We start from the raw sequence: 13,768 nt of genomic DNA on the forward strand, positions 1-13,768 counted from the left end.
TTCTTTTTTAGCAGAACCATTGCTTATAATTGGCTTGGTTTTGAAGTTTCAGAGTGAGGTGGGTGGACCGAGGTAACCCTCTCCTGTGCTCCTGTGGAGCCTTCAAATGGCCCGCTACTTGCCCCTCCTCCTTTCCCATCCAGCCACACAACTGCCACAGGGGCCTTTTTCAAAATCTGTTTAGGTTGTTCTGCTCAGAACTCCTCCAGGGCATCTCTTCACTGAGGATAAAGACCCAACTCCTCCCCGTGATCCTCAGGGCCCTACAGGGCTGGTCCATCTCATCTCCTGCTGGTAGGCAAGCTGCCTTAGTGGCCCCTCAGTCCCTGCCACATCTCCTGAGCCCTCTTTCTCCAGGACCTTTGCACATGCTGTTCTGTCCTCCTGGCATGTGGCATTTCCAAGAAGCCTTCCTTCTTTCCCCTCCTTCGCCCCCGCCCAGCCTAGGTCTCATCCTGTTATACCTTCTCAAGACTTGGGAAGTACATTTCTCCTGCCTCAGCCTCCCAAGTGGCTAGAATTACAGGCGTGCACCGCCATGCCTGGCAGATTGGGGGAAGGGGGGTTGTTTGTTGTTTGTTGTTTGTTTTGAGACGGAGTCTCACTCTGTCACCCAGGCTGGAGTGCAGTGTTGTGATCTCAGCTCACTGCAACCTCAGCCTCCCAAGTAGCTGGGACTACAGGTGCCTGCCACCACACCTGGCTGTTTTTCGGTTTTTGTTTTGTTTTTTGAGACAGAGTCTTGCTCTGTCACCAGGCTGGAGTGCAGTGGTTCGATCTCGGCTCACTGCAGCTTCCACTTCCTGGGTTCTAGCAATTCTTGTGCCTTAGCCTCCTGAGTAGCTGGGACTACAGGTGCGTGCCACCATGCCTGGCTAATTTTTGTATTTTTAGTAGAAACGAGGTTTCGCCATGTTGGCCAGGATGGTCTTGAACTCCTGACCTCGTGATCCACCCACCTCGGCCTTCCAAAGTGGAAGCGCTCTTTAACAGTTGCAGTCTCACAGTGATTTCCATGACTATTTGAGGTATGTCGTAGTGTGGCTACCCTGTCCCCCTGGCTGAGCTCTGTGGGAGCAGTTATTTTGCCTACTCCTGCATTGCCCATAGTGTCTGGTACGTAGGCACTTGATAAGCATTTGGGCAGTCACAGTGTGACAGTATGGTGCAGTGAGGGGCTGGGTCATTGTAGTCCCAGGCCAAAGCAAAATCCTGGGCCACTCTCATTGTTGTAGGCAGAGAAATGGGACTTTCTGCTGGCACTTGAGATTATTGGCCACACCCTTGGTCTCCAATGATTGCTCCAAGACGGAACACCAGGTTGGGGACCAGGACCCAGTCTCTTGTTAGGTCACTGCCCTGCTGCTTCCCTTTCACTCTCTAACCCCGGCTTTCTCCCACAGGGATCTTCATTGCCTTGCTGCTGCGCTTTGACATCAGGTGAGTGAGTGAGGGCCTGCCCCAGCATGGGGTTCTCCAGGGATTCTCCAGTGGCCTTCAGGAACCCAGAGAAGGTACCTCAGGGGACCAGACCCTCCACCCCACAGCAGCCAGAGCAATTCTGATTTTATCTGCATTTTGCATCTTGAAGTTCTAAGTGTTTGAAGAGCTTGTGGTCAAAAAAAATGTTTTAAGAATCACAGGCCAAGAGTTTTAAACCCACAAGGGCCTGGTGGTACTCACAGTCCTTTTTCACTGTGTGACCTTGACAAGTGGCCTGACCTTCCTGAGCCTCCGGTTTCTCATCTTGAGTTAATAACAAGAATTCCTACCATGAAAATCTGGAGAGAGTGCTGAGCACATACTGACCTCAGTAGCTCTTGGTTGAATCCTGGTTACAGTCATCATCATCATCTTTTATCAGCCTAGGGTCAGGTCATCATGTTTCAGCTGCTCTAGCTGTTCCCTGCCCTCTCCTTACTCAGACATTTTTCAGTCTGTTGTAGACAGCACGAGAGAAGATGGGCCAACTTAGGTCAGCATTTAAAACACAGGAAAGGTCTTATCCGAGTTAATGCACCTGTGTGCAACAGGACTTGCCGTCAGCAGGGGGCGCCAGCAACAGCTCCATTCATTTTATGCTCCGCATCCCTGTGAGGACTGGCAGTGTGTGCACTTAACTTTGAGGTGGTTTGTGAACTCTTGGTTTCCTCATGCCTGATAGTTGCAAAAGCAGTAATAACAGTGACAGTGATAATGAGAGACTTATTACCAGCATCATTGAAATCCAGTTTCCATGTGAAACTTAGGTTTCAAAAGCAGTAATAACAGTGACAGTGATAATGAGAGACTTACTACCAGCATCACTGAAATCCAGTTTCCACGTGAAACTTAGGTTTTTCCCACTCACATACACCTGGGTTATTAGTGTAGTGCTACTTTGAACCTTAGGAGCATATGGGCTCACAGTCACCTTTGGAAGAGGCCTGACCAGTCTGTAACTAGAGGGATGTCTATGCCAGCCATGTCTACTCCTGGCTGTTCAGAGGTAATACAAAGTGAAACCCATCAGAAGCCCCCAGGCTATTTGCTGGAAACAGATTCGACTGCCAGCACCCTCAGAGACAGAGTATCATTTCTAGCCTGGGCTCACAGCATAAGCAGCCCCTTAGCTGATTCCAGAATCAGTGCAACATTCCCAAAGGGAGTCACTTGTACCCAAGTTCTCACGATAGGCAAGTTCTCAATGTACTTGCAGCTGAAGGCTTAGAAGCACCCAGGACAAGGAGAGAAGGGCATCAGAAGCACTCATTCATTCCACAAATGTTAATTGAGTCCTTAGTACTGGCTGGGCACATCCCAGGCACTGGGGACATGCAGAGGTTATGGAGCTGGCATTGGAGAGGGAAGTCACGTAATGGCAATGTCGGGCTGCATATGATTCATCTGTTATGAAGCTGATCTTGGATGAATCACCTCCAGGAAGCTACTGGCATTTATTTATGCAGCCAGCATCTGTTAGTACCACAAATCAGCTACTGAACTATTACGTCCACTGCACTTAAAAGTAGTAACTTACCTTTGCATTTTCTGTATCTGTGTTTCTCAAAGCATGATGCAACAGTATGAGATTCACCGCAGATGTTTTTTCAAAATGCAGATTCCTGGACCTTGCTCTAGAGCTACTAGATCTACTCCCTGGGGATGGGACCTTGAATCCTGCATTTTTTCACAAACTGTCCAGATGATTTTTATGCTGACTAAAATCTTACGGCCACTGTTCTAGGTTGTAGCATTTGACATTCATAACTACCAAAGAGATGAGCTCCTCATTTTCCCATTTTGCAGATGAGTAAACTGAGGCTAAGAGAAGGAAAGCAACTTGTCCAGAGACACATAGCTGGGGGCAGTATCAGCATGGACACCCACCTCCAGACTCCCACCGCCACAACCTCTAGGGTCTTCCCCAGCTCCCTCAGAAAGGGTGTTATATCTAACCTATATCTAACCCGCCTCTTTCTTCACACCTTCCCTGAAGCTTGAAGAAGAATACCCACACCTACTTCTACACCAGCTTTGCAGCCTACATCTTTGGCCTCGGCCTTACCATCTTCATCATGCACATCTTCAAGCATGCTCAGGTGAGCAGGATGGTATCAGAGTGTCAAGAACACCTCACTGCAAATAGAGGAACTTACAGAGGATTTATTTGCAAATGCAAGCAGTCCAGAGATAAGCACTCTCCCCTGGTGTTGAAGCAGTCATGTCTGTGATTCTCTTGGCCTTTCATTTGTGGTTGCAAGATGGCTGCCACTGCGCCAAGCAGCATGGGCACGTTAGAGGCAAGGAGGGAAAAGCGTAACAGCCATGACTGCTTCCTTCATCAGGAAGGCAGGAACTTTCCCAGAACCCTCTCAGCATCTCATGGGCCAGATTGGGGTCTTAAAGCAACCCTGGCTACAGGAGAGTCCAGGAAAGAGGGTTTGGCTTCTCAGCCTTGGTAGTGGGAAGCAGACAGAGAAGAACAGGATTGGAGTGGGTGTTGGGTATTGGGGCCTCCCTCCCCCTACTCCCAAGTAGCCCAGGCTCTGCCTCCTTCTCCCACCAAGATGAGGATGGAGTACTGAGCTGCCACAGAATGAGGCAACATAGCACAAGGACTGGGAGCCTTCATTGTGGCCTTGAGAGGGGAAGATTCAGGGGAAAGTGAGCAGACAGGATTGCCCTACTCTCTGCTGGAAATAATAAGAACTCCTGTTCGCTAAGCACTTCCACGTGCCAGGCTCTGCACCCATGAGGGTCCTTGTGAACAAGTGGGGAAACGAGTTGAGGTGCCACACTGCAAGTATGTGATAAAGCTGGGATTCAAACCTGGGTCAGCATAGAAACCACACCCAGGCTGTCAAGCCCTGGCCATGGGAAAGACAGCATGGAACAGGGGCTAAGGGAGCCCTGTTGTGAATCCCGGCACTACCCAGTAACCATGGAACGCTGGGCTTGCTGCTTCTGTCCCCTTTCCTCTTCCCCAGGGCCCAAATACAGACGAGTCATCTTTGAATTAATCACCAAAGCTGGGGTTTTTTTAAATCACTCTGTGCCAGGCACTGTGCTGAACTCTTTTGCTAATAACTCATTTAGTCCTAGTATTACTTTATAGAAGGTCAAAAGGCCCCTAGCCCATAAGTAGAAAAACCAAGAACCATTGTGGAACTGCCTCTCTCTTCTGCTCAAGGGCTTCAAGCGTGTGTAAGCTGAGAGTAACATGCATATGGCAAGGGGTGGCAGAGAGTGACTGGACCTGGATTGGAGGACTAGTTAAGAGGCCTTTTGGAGGTCTCTGCAGCTCTCAGCCCCTTATTGGAGTCCAAGCCCAGAGCCAGTTCCCCCAGTGGCCACAAGGTGGCAACCTTGCCTTCTGCCTGGCTGGACTGGGAAAAGGCTCCCATTCAGAGCTCTGTCACACAGGAGTCCTCCTTTATCGGGAAACTGCAGCCAGGCTGGGCCCTGGGTGGCTATCTGGACTCCGGACTAACGAACTCCTGAACCCTGGCCCAAGTGCTGATGACTAGGGAGAATGGCAGCAGCCCAGCCGTTCTCCCTGGCCATCCAAGTGGGCACCTCTAAAAATTCTTCTTGGAAAGGAGATCCAGGACGTGAGGGGACCGTGTTCCATGGGGTTTCCTGCTGTCCAACACACAGGTAGTCCCAGTGCTCTAGGTAAAGGACACCTCTGCCTTTGTGCAGTGGTGTGATCTCAGCTCATTGGAACCTCCACCTCCTGGGCTCAAGCAATTCTCCTGCCTCAGCCTCCCAAGTAGCTGGGGTTATAGGCATGCACCATCATGCCCAGCTGATTTTGTATTTTTAGTAGAAATAGGGTTTCACCACGTTGGCCAGGCTGGTTTCAAACTCCTGACCTCAGCTGATCTACCCACCTCAGCCTCCCAAAGTGCTGGGATTACAAGCGTGAGCCACCACTCCCAGCCTACTTAGGGATTGTTAGATTCAATAATTTAATATACATAATACAGTATTGACCACAGCCCACCTATGGCAGATGGCAAGAAATAAGTCTGAATATTAGGATCAAGGGCATGTGGGAAAGATTTATTTGTTCTCTGGCCAAGGGCAGGCTTTACATTAAGAATTGAAGTCTCCAGCCAGGTTTGGTTGCAGTGAGCTGAGATCACACCATTGCACTCTAGCCTGGGCAACAAGAGCGACAATGTCTCAGAAAAAAAAAAAAAAAATGAAGTCTCCTCACCCTCTTCAGGACAATCTCTTCACTTCATGAGCACCCATGAAGAAGCACCATGAAGGAGCCATTCATTGAGTATTTACCAGGCCCTAAAAATTAGCCAGGCATGGAGGCTCACACCTGTAGGCCCAGCAACTTGTGGGACTGAGGTGAAAGGATCACTTGAGCCCAGGAGGTCAAGGCTACAGTGAGCCATGTTCATATCGCTGCATTTCAGTCTGGGAGACAAAGTGAGATCCAGTCTCAAAAAAAAAAAAATTTTTTTTGCTGGGGAATGCTATGAGGGAAATTAGAGGGACTTACAGAGCATGTAGCAAGGGACTTGACTCCATGTGAAGGAACACAAGTGCACCAGCCTGGCCAACATGGTGAAACCCCATCTCTACTGAAAAATACAAACATTAGTTGGGCATGGTGGTGCACACCTGTAATCCCAGATACTTGGGAGGCAGAGGTTGCAGTGCGCCAAGATCACACCATTGCACTCCAGTCTGGGAGATAGAGCAAGACTCTGTCTCAAAAAACAAACAAAAAAAGAAACTCGGCCGGGCACAGTGGCTCACACCTGTAATCCCAGCACTTTGGGAGGTCGAGGCAGGTGGATCATGAGGTCAGGAGATCAAGACCATCCTGGCTAACACAGTGAAACCCTGTCTCTACTAAAACTATAAAAACTTAGCCGGGTGTGGTGGCAGGCGCCTGTAGTCCCAGCTACTTGGGAGGCTGAGGCAGGAGAATGGCATGAACCCGGGAGGCAGAGCTTGCGGTGAGCCGAGATCACGCCACTGCACTCCAGCCTGGGTGACAGAGCAAGACTCCATCTCAAAAATATATATATATATATTTGGGTCTCTGAGCCCTCTCCTTGTGAAGCATTGATCTTCCTCCTCTGCAAAAGGATAACCATCATGGGATGTGCCAGTGGGCTGACTATTCCTGGGAAGGCTAAGCTCAGTGCCTGTACAGTAGATGTTCATGATTGGGGTCTTAAACTATCCTTTTCTCCAAACCCAGCTTTATCAGGAGTCTCGGCACAGACGTGCCAAATTGCTTGGATGTGAATCCTGGGGGAGCCAGTGACCAGCTAGGTCATCTTAATACAGGCTGCAACAAGTACTCATTACATAGCAGCTGTGGCGTCATCATCACTATAATAGCATCTGGAGCATATGCTAAAATGCAGGTGTGAGCCCCAGACGTCAGGAAGCAGAGTCTCTGGGAGTAGGACCAAACCAGGAAGTTGCATTTTGAACCTAGTGACCCAGGTGATTCAGATGCTGCCAGCCAAACCCCTGGGAACCCATGAAGCCCGGCCTGCTTGAGTTTCTTAGTTTTCTTGCATTCCCTCTCAGGGGGAGCAACCCTTGTCTGGGAGTTAGCCCTGGGTTCAGGCCCAGCCACTGATTTGCTGTGGTCCTGGACCAGTCACTGTCCTTCAGTTAGCCCAGGAGGGGTTTGGGGTGCTGGGTGTGGCCCTGAAGCAGTGCTGTGCCCAGCATGGTCTCACCAGCCTGTGTCCTCTCATAGCCTGCCCTCCTATACCTGGTCCCCGCCTGCATCGGTTTTCCTGTCCTGGTGGCGCTGGCCAAGGGAGAAGTGACAGAGATGTTCAGGTAAGGCAGAGTGGGGGGCAGATGTCCTCATGGGCACCAGTGCACCTGCTGGCAGTCAGTGGAACCTGCTGGTGGTGTCTGTACACCTCTCTGGGGGAACATTGTTCCTGCCACCAGCCCCACCCCTCGCCCTTTCCACCAGTAGTACATGGGTACCTGGCCTGTGGGTACCAGTAGGAACCTTCCCCTGAGCCAGGATCTAGGGGAGCACAAGGCATCAGGGCCCTCTAGGCATCCCCCCATCCAAATGCTAGCCAGATCTTAAGAATAGCTGTTGTGGGTTTTTCTCTGCCTACTGTCAGAAGCCCTGGTGACTCTGCCCCCAGGTGATTTCAGACATGTCTTCCCCTCTCATGGGCTCAGTTTTCACATGTGAGTAATAGAACAGGGGGCGTGTGGGATGCCCTAGTGTGGTAGAAAGTGCCCTAAGTAGAAGGCAGATGTCAGTCCCTGTTCATTCACCTCTGTGGCTGTAACCCACAGCTCACTGCTTTCTCTTTATCTGTGTGTATCTCACACAGATACCCCTTTCCCAGGGCCATATCCACACCTGCCACATCCTGCACACAGCCCCACCCATACCCCAAGGCCTGCGTGACTCCCAACAGCTGTCTGCCCCCAGCACTGCCGACCCTGCCTGCCAGGGACCTAGAAATAGCTGCCAGTTGCGATTAAAGCTGCCTACTCGGGTGCCTTCCACCCAGTTCCACTTGCCTGGCCTCCAAGCTGTCCCTAGAGTGCTTGCCAGGGCCTCCTGTGCACCTGGCTACCCGCAGGGGAGCCTGTGACTCACCCCTCCCCCGGACCTGCCTCTGCCCTCCCTGTCCTGCCTAGAATCCCCAGCCCGCAGCCTGCCTGCCCACATTGCCTCGCCCAGCAAAGCTCTGTGGTCTTAGGCAAGGGGAGCTAGGGGTGAACTTGGGGACAGGTCTCGGGGAGCTTTGGGAGCAGGCATGGCACCTGATCCCTGAGCTTAGCACCCACCTCTCACCCTCCCTCTGCCTCCCATCCAGCCCAGGTTTCCCTGCCCTTCCCCTTGGGGTAACCTCCCAATGCTATTGTGCCCTCATCAGGCAAAGCTCTGAATACACAAGGCAGAGAGTGCCCGTGGCCTTTACCTGCTTGGTGCTAAATGTTCTGCCATACAGGTACCCTGCCCCCACTTTTTGTCCTCCACTCCTACCCTGGACATTCTTAGATTGGGGTAAAAAGCAAGTGATCTCTCTCTCTCTGTCTGTCTCTCCCTCTTTCCTCCCCATTTCTCTCCCCTGATTCTCCACCTTTTGTTTTACTTTTCCCTTTTATTCCCCCCTTTTTTTATTGATTTACTTATGTTTATACTGGTACCACATTCACATAGTTAAAAATTCCAGAGCTGTAACAGAGAGAGCACCCTCATGCTCCAGCTACCCCACAGAGGCCAACAGTGTTACACATTCAGACACCTGTGCACTGAAATGCAGACGTGTGTATACAGCTTCTTGCACAGACGGTGGCATTCTTCGAGCATTCTGCACCTTGCGTTTCCACAGTATTTCTTAGAGGTGTTTCCACAGCAGCACATATACTTCTAGAGCATGCTTGTTCTTTTGCACAGTGGCCTGATGTCCCTTTGTCTAGGTACATCTTTTCTTTTATCATTTTCCAAATATTCTTTCCATAAAATCTGGAAGTACAGGAATAGGTAAAAACAAGATGGTTCTGCTCTCTGCTCCTTGGAAAGGAAGTCTCTGTCTTCCCTTAGTTTTTCCCTATCCATCTCTTTTTTCTGTCTCTTCTCTGTCTCTCACACAGCTACGAGTCCTCGGCGGAAATCCTGCCTCATACCCCGAGGCTCACCCACTTCCCCACAGTCTCGGGCTCCCCAGCCAGCCTGGCCGACTCCATGCAACAGAAGCTAGCTGGCCCTCGCCGCCGGCGCCCGCAGAATCCCAGCGCCATGTAATGCCCAGCGGGTGCCCACCTGCCCGCTTCCCCCTACTGCCCCGGGGCCCAAGGTAGGGCAGACACTGCAGCTCCACTGTACAGGGCAGGGAGCATTACCAGGAGTAGGCCGCGAGAGGCAGCTCCTCCACAACCACTGGGCAGTGGCTGCACCCAGCCATGGGGCTGGGAAGCAGGACAACGCCTAAGCTTCCTGCCCTCAACAGTAATGCGGGGCCCACATCATAGTGGATAGAAATGGCCCTTGTCATGCAGTAGTAAATACTGTTACCATTCAAGGAATATGCATAACCTTAGGCAAGTCACTTACTTTCTTCATCTGTAAGTGGGCACATTCCTGCCTCACGGGGTTGATCTGCTGAGGAAATATGTGTATTGTCCTTGGCATGAACTCAGTTTCTTGAAAAGTGAAGCCCATAGAAGGAGCTAAGCCAGGGTGTCTGTCTTCAGAGCAGCACCTTGCCACTTGCCAGTACAGCAGTGCCCTCACCTCTGGGGCTGAGCTGTTTGATTGATGCTGTGTACCCTGGGAGGCAGCCTATCTCCATCTCTTGTAGCCTTGTCATGGCCGCCCCTTTTTCCACGCTATAGCAGAAGGTTCAGGAAGCTTGAAGTCAGCCCACACAAGCCCAGGCCCAACCTCTCTTCCATTGGGTGCTGCCTTTGCTGCCTCCTGGCACCCTCGGGCTCAGAGAAAGCAGAGCAGCCTGTCTGAGGAGGGCATGCGGTAGGGCTGGGGCCAGGTGCTATTAGGTGCTGGGCAGTGGACACAGGGCTGACGCTCTGCATGTGACCAGGCGCCTTCCTAGGATGGGGGTGGGGGAAGGGGACAACCAAGGTTCTGCTCACCCTGTCCTCTAAATGAATTATTATTGTTTTGTTTTTGGTCAGTTATGAGGAGTCAAATCCTAAGGATCCAGCGGCAGTGACAGAATCCAAAGGAACAGAGGCATCAGCATCAAAGGGGCTGGAGAAGAAAGAGAAATGATGCGGCTGGTGCCCGAGCCTTTCAGGGCCAGACCAGACAGATGGGGGCTGGGCCCACACAGGCGTGCATGGGCAGAGGGCACAGGAGGCTGAGGGCAGCTCCAGGACAGGACAGGGGGCAGCAGGATACCTCCAGCCAGGCCTCTGTGGCCTCTGTTTCCCTCTCCCTCTCCTGGCCCTCCTCTGCTCCTCCCCACACCCTGCAGGCAAAAGAAACCCCCAGCTTCCCCCCTCCCCTGGAGCCAAGTGGGAAAAGTGGGTGTGATTTTTAGATTTTGTATTGTGGACTGATTTTGCCTCACATTAAAAACTCATCCCATGGCCAGGGCGAGCCACTGTGCTCCCAGAAGTTTCTCTGCGTAAGCACCCAGTGTCTTGCCGTAGGTTTTCTAGGTCTCACCTGCCCACCCAGAATCCTTTCTGCAAGCCCCTTGAGGGTGCCCCCCCCCCAGTGCCTGGGCAGCCCTGCACCCCAAAAACACCTTTTAGCCAGTAGAGGGGGCCCACGAGCCTTCTCTCTCACCAGCTGTCACTTTTCTCACCACCTTCCTGGAAACACTTGGGGGCAGCAAGGGTGCTGGCAGATGAGAGTCCCCCACTCACCGTGATGAGAGCAGTGCGGAGTACCCAGGGCTGACCTGACTCACAAGGGAAGCAGTAACTGTAGAACCTGCCAACCTCCCTGGTCCCTGTGTCCATATGGCTTCGTCTGGTGAGGGCCTGGAGTCTAGGTTACCCTGAAGATCAAGACTTTATCTCTCCCATTCTGTGCATTCCTGGGTTTCTTCCCAAAATTGCTGTGGGGCCAGTCACAGCACAAGGCCAGGACAGGACCTCTAGAGAGGCTGGAGTGAGGAAGGATTGAGCCTAGTGATTGTCAGAGGCTTTCTGGGGCCTAAGAGCTGAAATCTTAGGGCCCAGGTTTCCCTAAAGTTTGCTGAAGACAGCAGCCCTGGCCAGCAGGAGACCGACCCCGCACCACCCCAAACCAGGCAAACAGTGGCCACAACCCTCATCCATGCACCTGGTATGAGGTCACTGAGTGGGGAAACAGAAGAGGGTGGCCACTGGACTGATGGACCCAGGGCTCTTCTTCGCCCAAAGCTTCAGGTTCAAAGGCTGAAAATAACAGTGGCTTCCAGTTTGGAAGTGACCGAAGGACCATCATGACCAGAGACTCAGGAGCGTGATTGTAGTACCCTCACTAGGTATTAACATGTACTGAGTACCTTGATAGAGGATTTCACTTCCTTCTGAGTCTTGGGCTGTGGGTGCTATTATTAGCTCCACTGTGCAGATGAGGGAATTGAGGCAGCTTGCCTATGGACATCAATTTGACCTTAGCCAAGCCAAACTGAATTCCAAGTTCCTAAGGACCGCAGCTCCTCCCTAGACCCCTGTGACCAAGTCACTGTGGCTGGTGTGCTGGGCATCCCTGAGGCCCAGCCACTCAACTTTACTGGCTCCAGGATTCTATAGGAAGGAAAAGGGGTAGAAAATCTCAAAAGGCTTCTTCCTTTCAGGGAGTGGGGTTCCCTCTCAGGGGCTTCTGGAATCTCTACCCACTCCAGCCGACTCTTGAGGCCATGTGGTCCTGGAACAAGGCCCCTCTGAGGGCGGCAGATGGGGCAGGCGGCCCAGGCACACAGCATGGTTGGCTCTGCGGCCCAGGGCCCACAAAAGCCTTATTGAGTCACCACCAGCTCCCGGCAGAGGCTGAGGTGGCGGTGGCGCCGAGCGCCTGCCACCTAATGACTGTCCTGGCCCAGCCAGATGTTCCGCAGACCTCCGGAGCAGCGGACCAGGGCCCGCCCGGCCAGCCGGCACCGCAGAGGCCACTCTAATTCCAATTAACCAGCTTCAGCTGAGCAAACAGCGGGCAGTGGTGGCCCAGCCCGGGCGGTAGGCCCGGCCCGCAGAGCCTGCGAGTCTAGACTCCAGATGTGAACCGCCACCACCAGAGTCCCATGGAAAAATGGCACCAGGCCGGGCAAGGATTGGGCCTCCATGCGGGGGAGGGGGTGTGGGTGGTTGGGCAGGGCCCTGAGTGGGCTTGATGCCAGTCTCACCTGGTTTGGGGTGGATTCTTAGGAAACTGCTCTAGAACCGAAGTTCTACCCTGCTTCGTTCGGTTCTGTTTCTGTGCCTCAGTATCCCAGGACGGCGATAGGAGAGAGGGCTCCAAGGGGAAAACCAGCCCTGCTGAGACCCCAGTGTGCGCTTTGTGTTTCACATGTCACTAGCATTGTGCTAGTGCAACTGACCCTTGAAGAACACAGGGACTAGGGGCACTAACCTGCATGGTCAAAAATCTGTGTATAACTTTTGAGTCCCCCAAAACAAATAATAGCCAGCTGTTGACCAGAAGCCTTGCCTGATAACAATTCTGATAACATAAACAGTCAAAACATTTTGTATGTTATATGTACTACAGTGTATTTGTATCATAGAGTAAGCTAGAGAAAATGTTACTAAGAAAAAAGAGCTGGGCGCGGTGGCTCACACCTGTAATCCCACCATTTTGGGAGGCCAAGTTGGGCAGATCACAAGGTCAGGAGATCGAGACTATCCTGGCTAACACAGCGAAACCCTGTCTCTACTAAAAATACAAAAAATTAGCCAGGCGTAACTCGGGAGGCTGAGCCAGGAGAATGGCGTGAACCCAGGAGGCGGAGCTTGCAGTAAGCCAAGATGGCACCACTGCACTCCAGCCTGGGCAACAGAGCAAGACTCTGTCTAAAAAAAAAAATCGTAAGAAAGAGAAACATATTTAGTAGTAGAGGGAATGCAAAAATAAATTTTAAAAATATATTATTCATTAAGTGGGCCGGGCACCATGGCTCACACCTGTAATCCCAGCATTTTGGGAGACTGAGGCAGGCGGATCACAAGGTCAGGAGTTCAAGAGCAGCCTGGCCAATATGGTGAAACCCGTCTCCACTAAAAATACAAAAATTAGCTGGGCGTGGTGGCAGGCTACTGTAGCCCCAGCTACTTGGGAGGCTGCGGCAGGACAATCACTTGAACCCAGGAGGTGGAGGTTGCAGTGAGCCAAGATTACACCACTGCACTCCAACCTGGGGACAGAGCGAGATTCTGTCTCAAAAAAAAAAAAAAACTATTCAGTGAAAGTGGATCATCATACATAATATAGATCTTCATCCTGGTCTTTGTGTTGAGGAAGAGGAGGGGGTTGGTCTTGCTGTCTCAGGGGTGGCAGAGGTAGAAAAAAAGTCCATGTAGGCCGGGCGCGGTGGCTCAAGCCTGTAACCCCAGCACTTTGGGAGGCCGAGACGGGCGGATCACGAGGTCAGGAGTTCGAGACCATCCTGGCTAACACGGTGAAACCCCGTCTCTACTAAAAAATACAAAAAACTGGCCGGGCGAGGTGACTGTAGTCTACAGGGCGAGGCGCCTGTAGTCCCAGCTACTCGGGAGTCTGAGGTAGGAGAATGGCGTGAACCCGGGAGGCGGAGCTTGCAGTGAGCTGAGATCCCGCCACAGCACTCCAGCCTGGGTGACAGAG

The 13,768-nt window shown here is 52.0% G+C and overlaps 1 protein-coding gene across 5 annotated transcripts in view; it reads left to right on the forward strand.

Moving 5' to 3' along the window:
• Positions 1-11,499, forward strand: part of HM13 (histocompatibility minor 13) — a 55,072-nt gene extending 43,573 nt beyond the window's left edge. For 2 of the 5 annotated variants that reach the window (XM_023220375.2, XM_023220376.2), the window contains 5 exons: positions 1,404-1,440; positions 3,479-3,581; positions 7,226-7,311; positions 9,106-9,252; positions 10,147-11,499. In XM_023220375.2, coding sequence (XP_023076143.1) covers positions 1,404-1,440; positions 3,479-3,581; positions 7,226-7,311; positions 9,106-9,252; positions 10,147-10,243 — 470 coding nt within the window. In that variant the 3' untranslated portion in view covers positions 10,244-11,499. Of the gene's footprint in view, positions 1-1,403; positions 1,441-3,478; positions 3,582-7,225; positions 7,312-9,105; positions 9,309-10,146 lie in introns of all 5 variants that reach the window. The other 3 variants (XR_002733319.2, XM_023220378.2, XM_023220377.2) reach the window with 3 other exon arrangements.
• The last annotated feature ends 2,269 nt before the right edge of the window (positions 11,500-13,768 follow it).

Source organism: Piliocolobus tephrosceles, chromosome 20, assembly GCF_002776525.5.
Source record: "Piliocolobus tephrosceles isolate RC106 chromosome 20, ASM277652v3, whole genome shotgun sequence".
NCBI lineage: Eukaryota > Metazoa > Chordata > Mammalia > Primates > Cercopithecidae > Piliocolobus > Piliocolobus tephrosceles.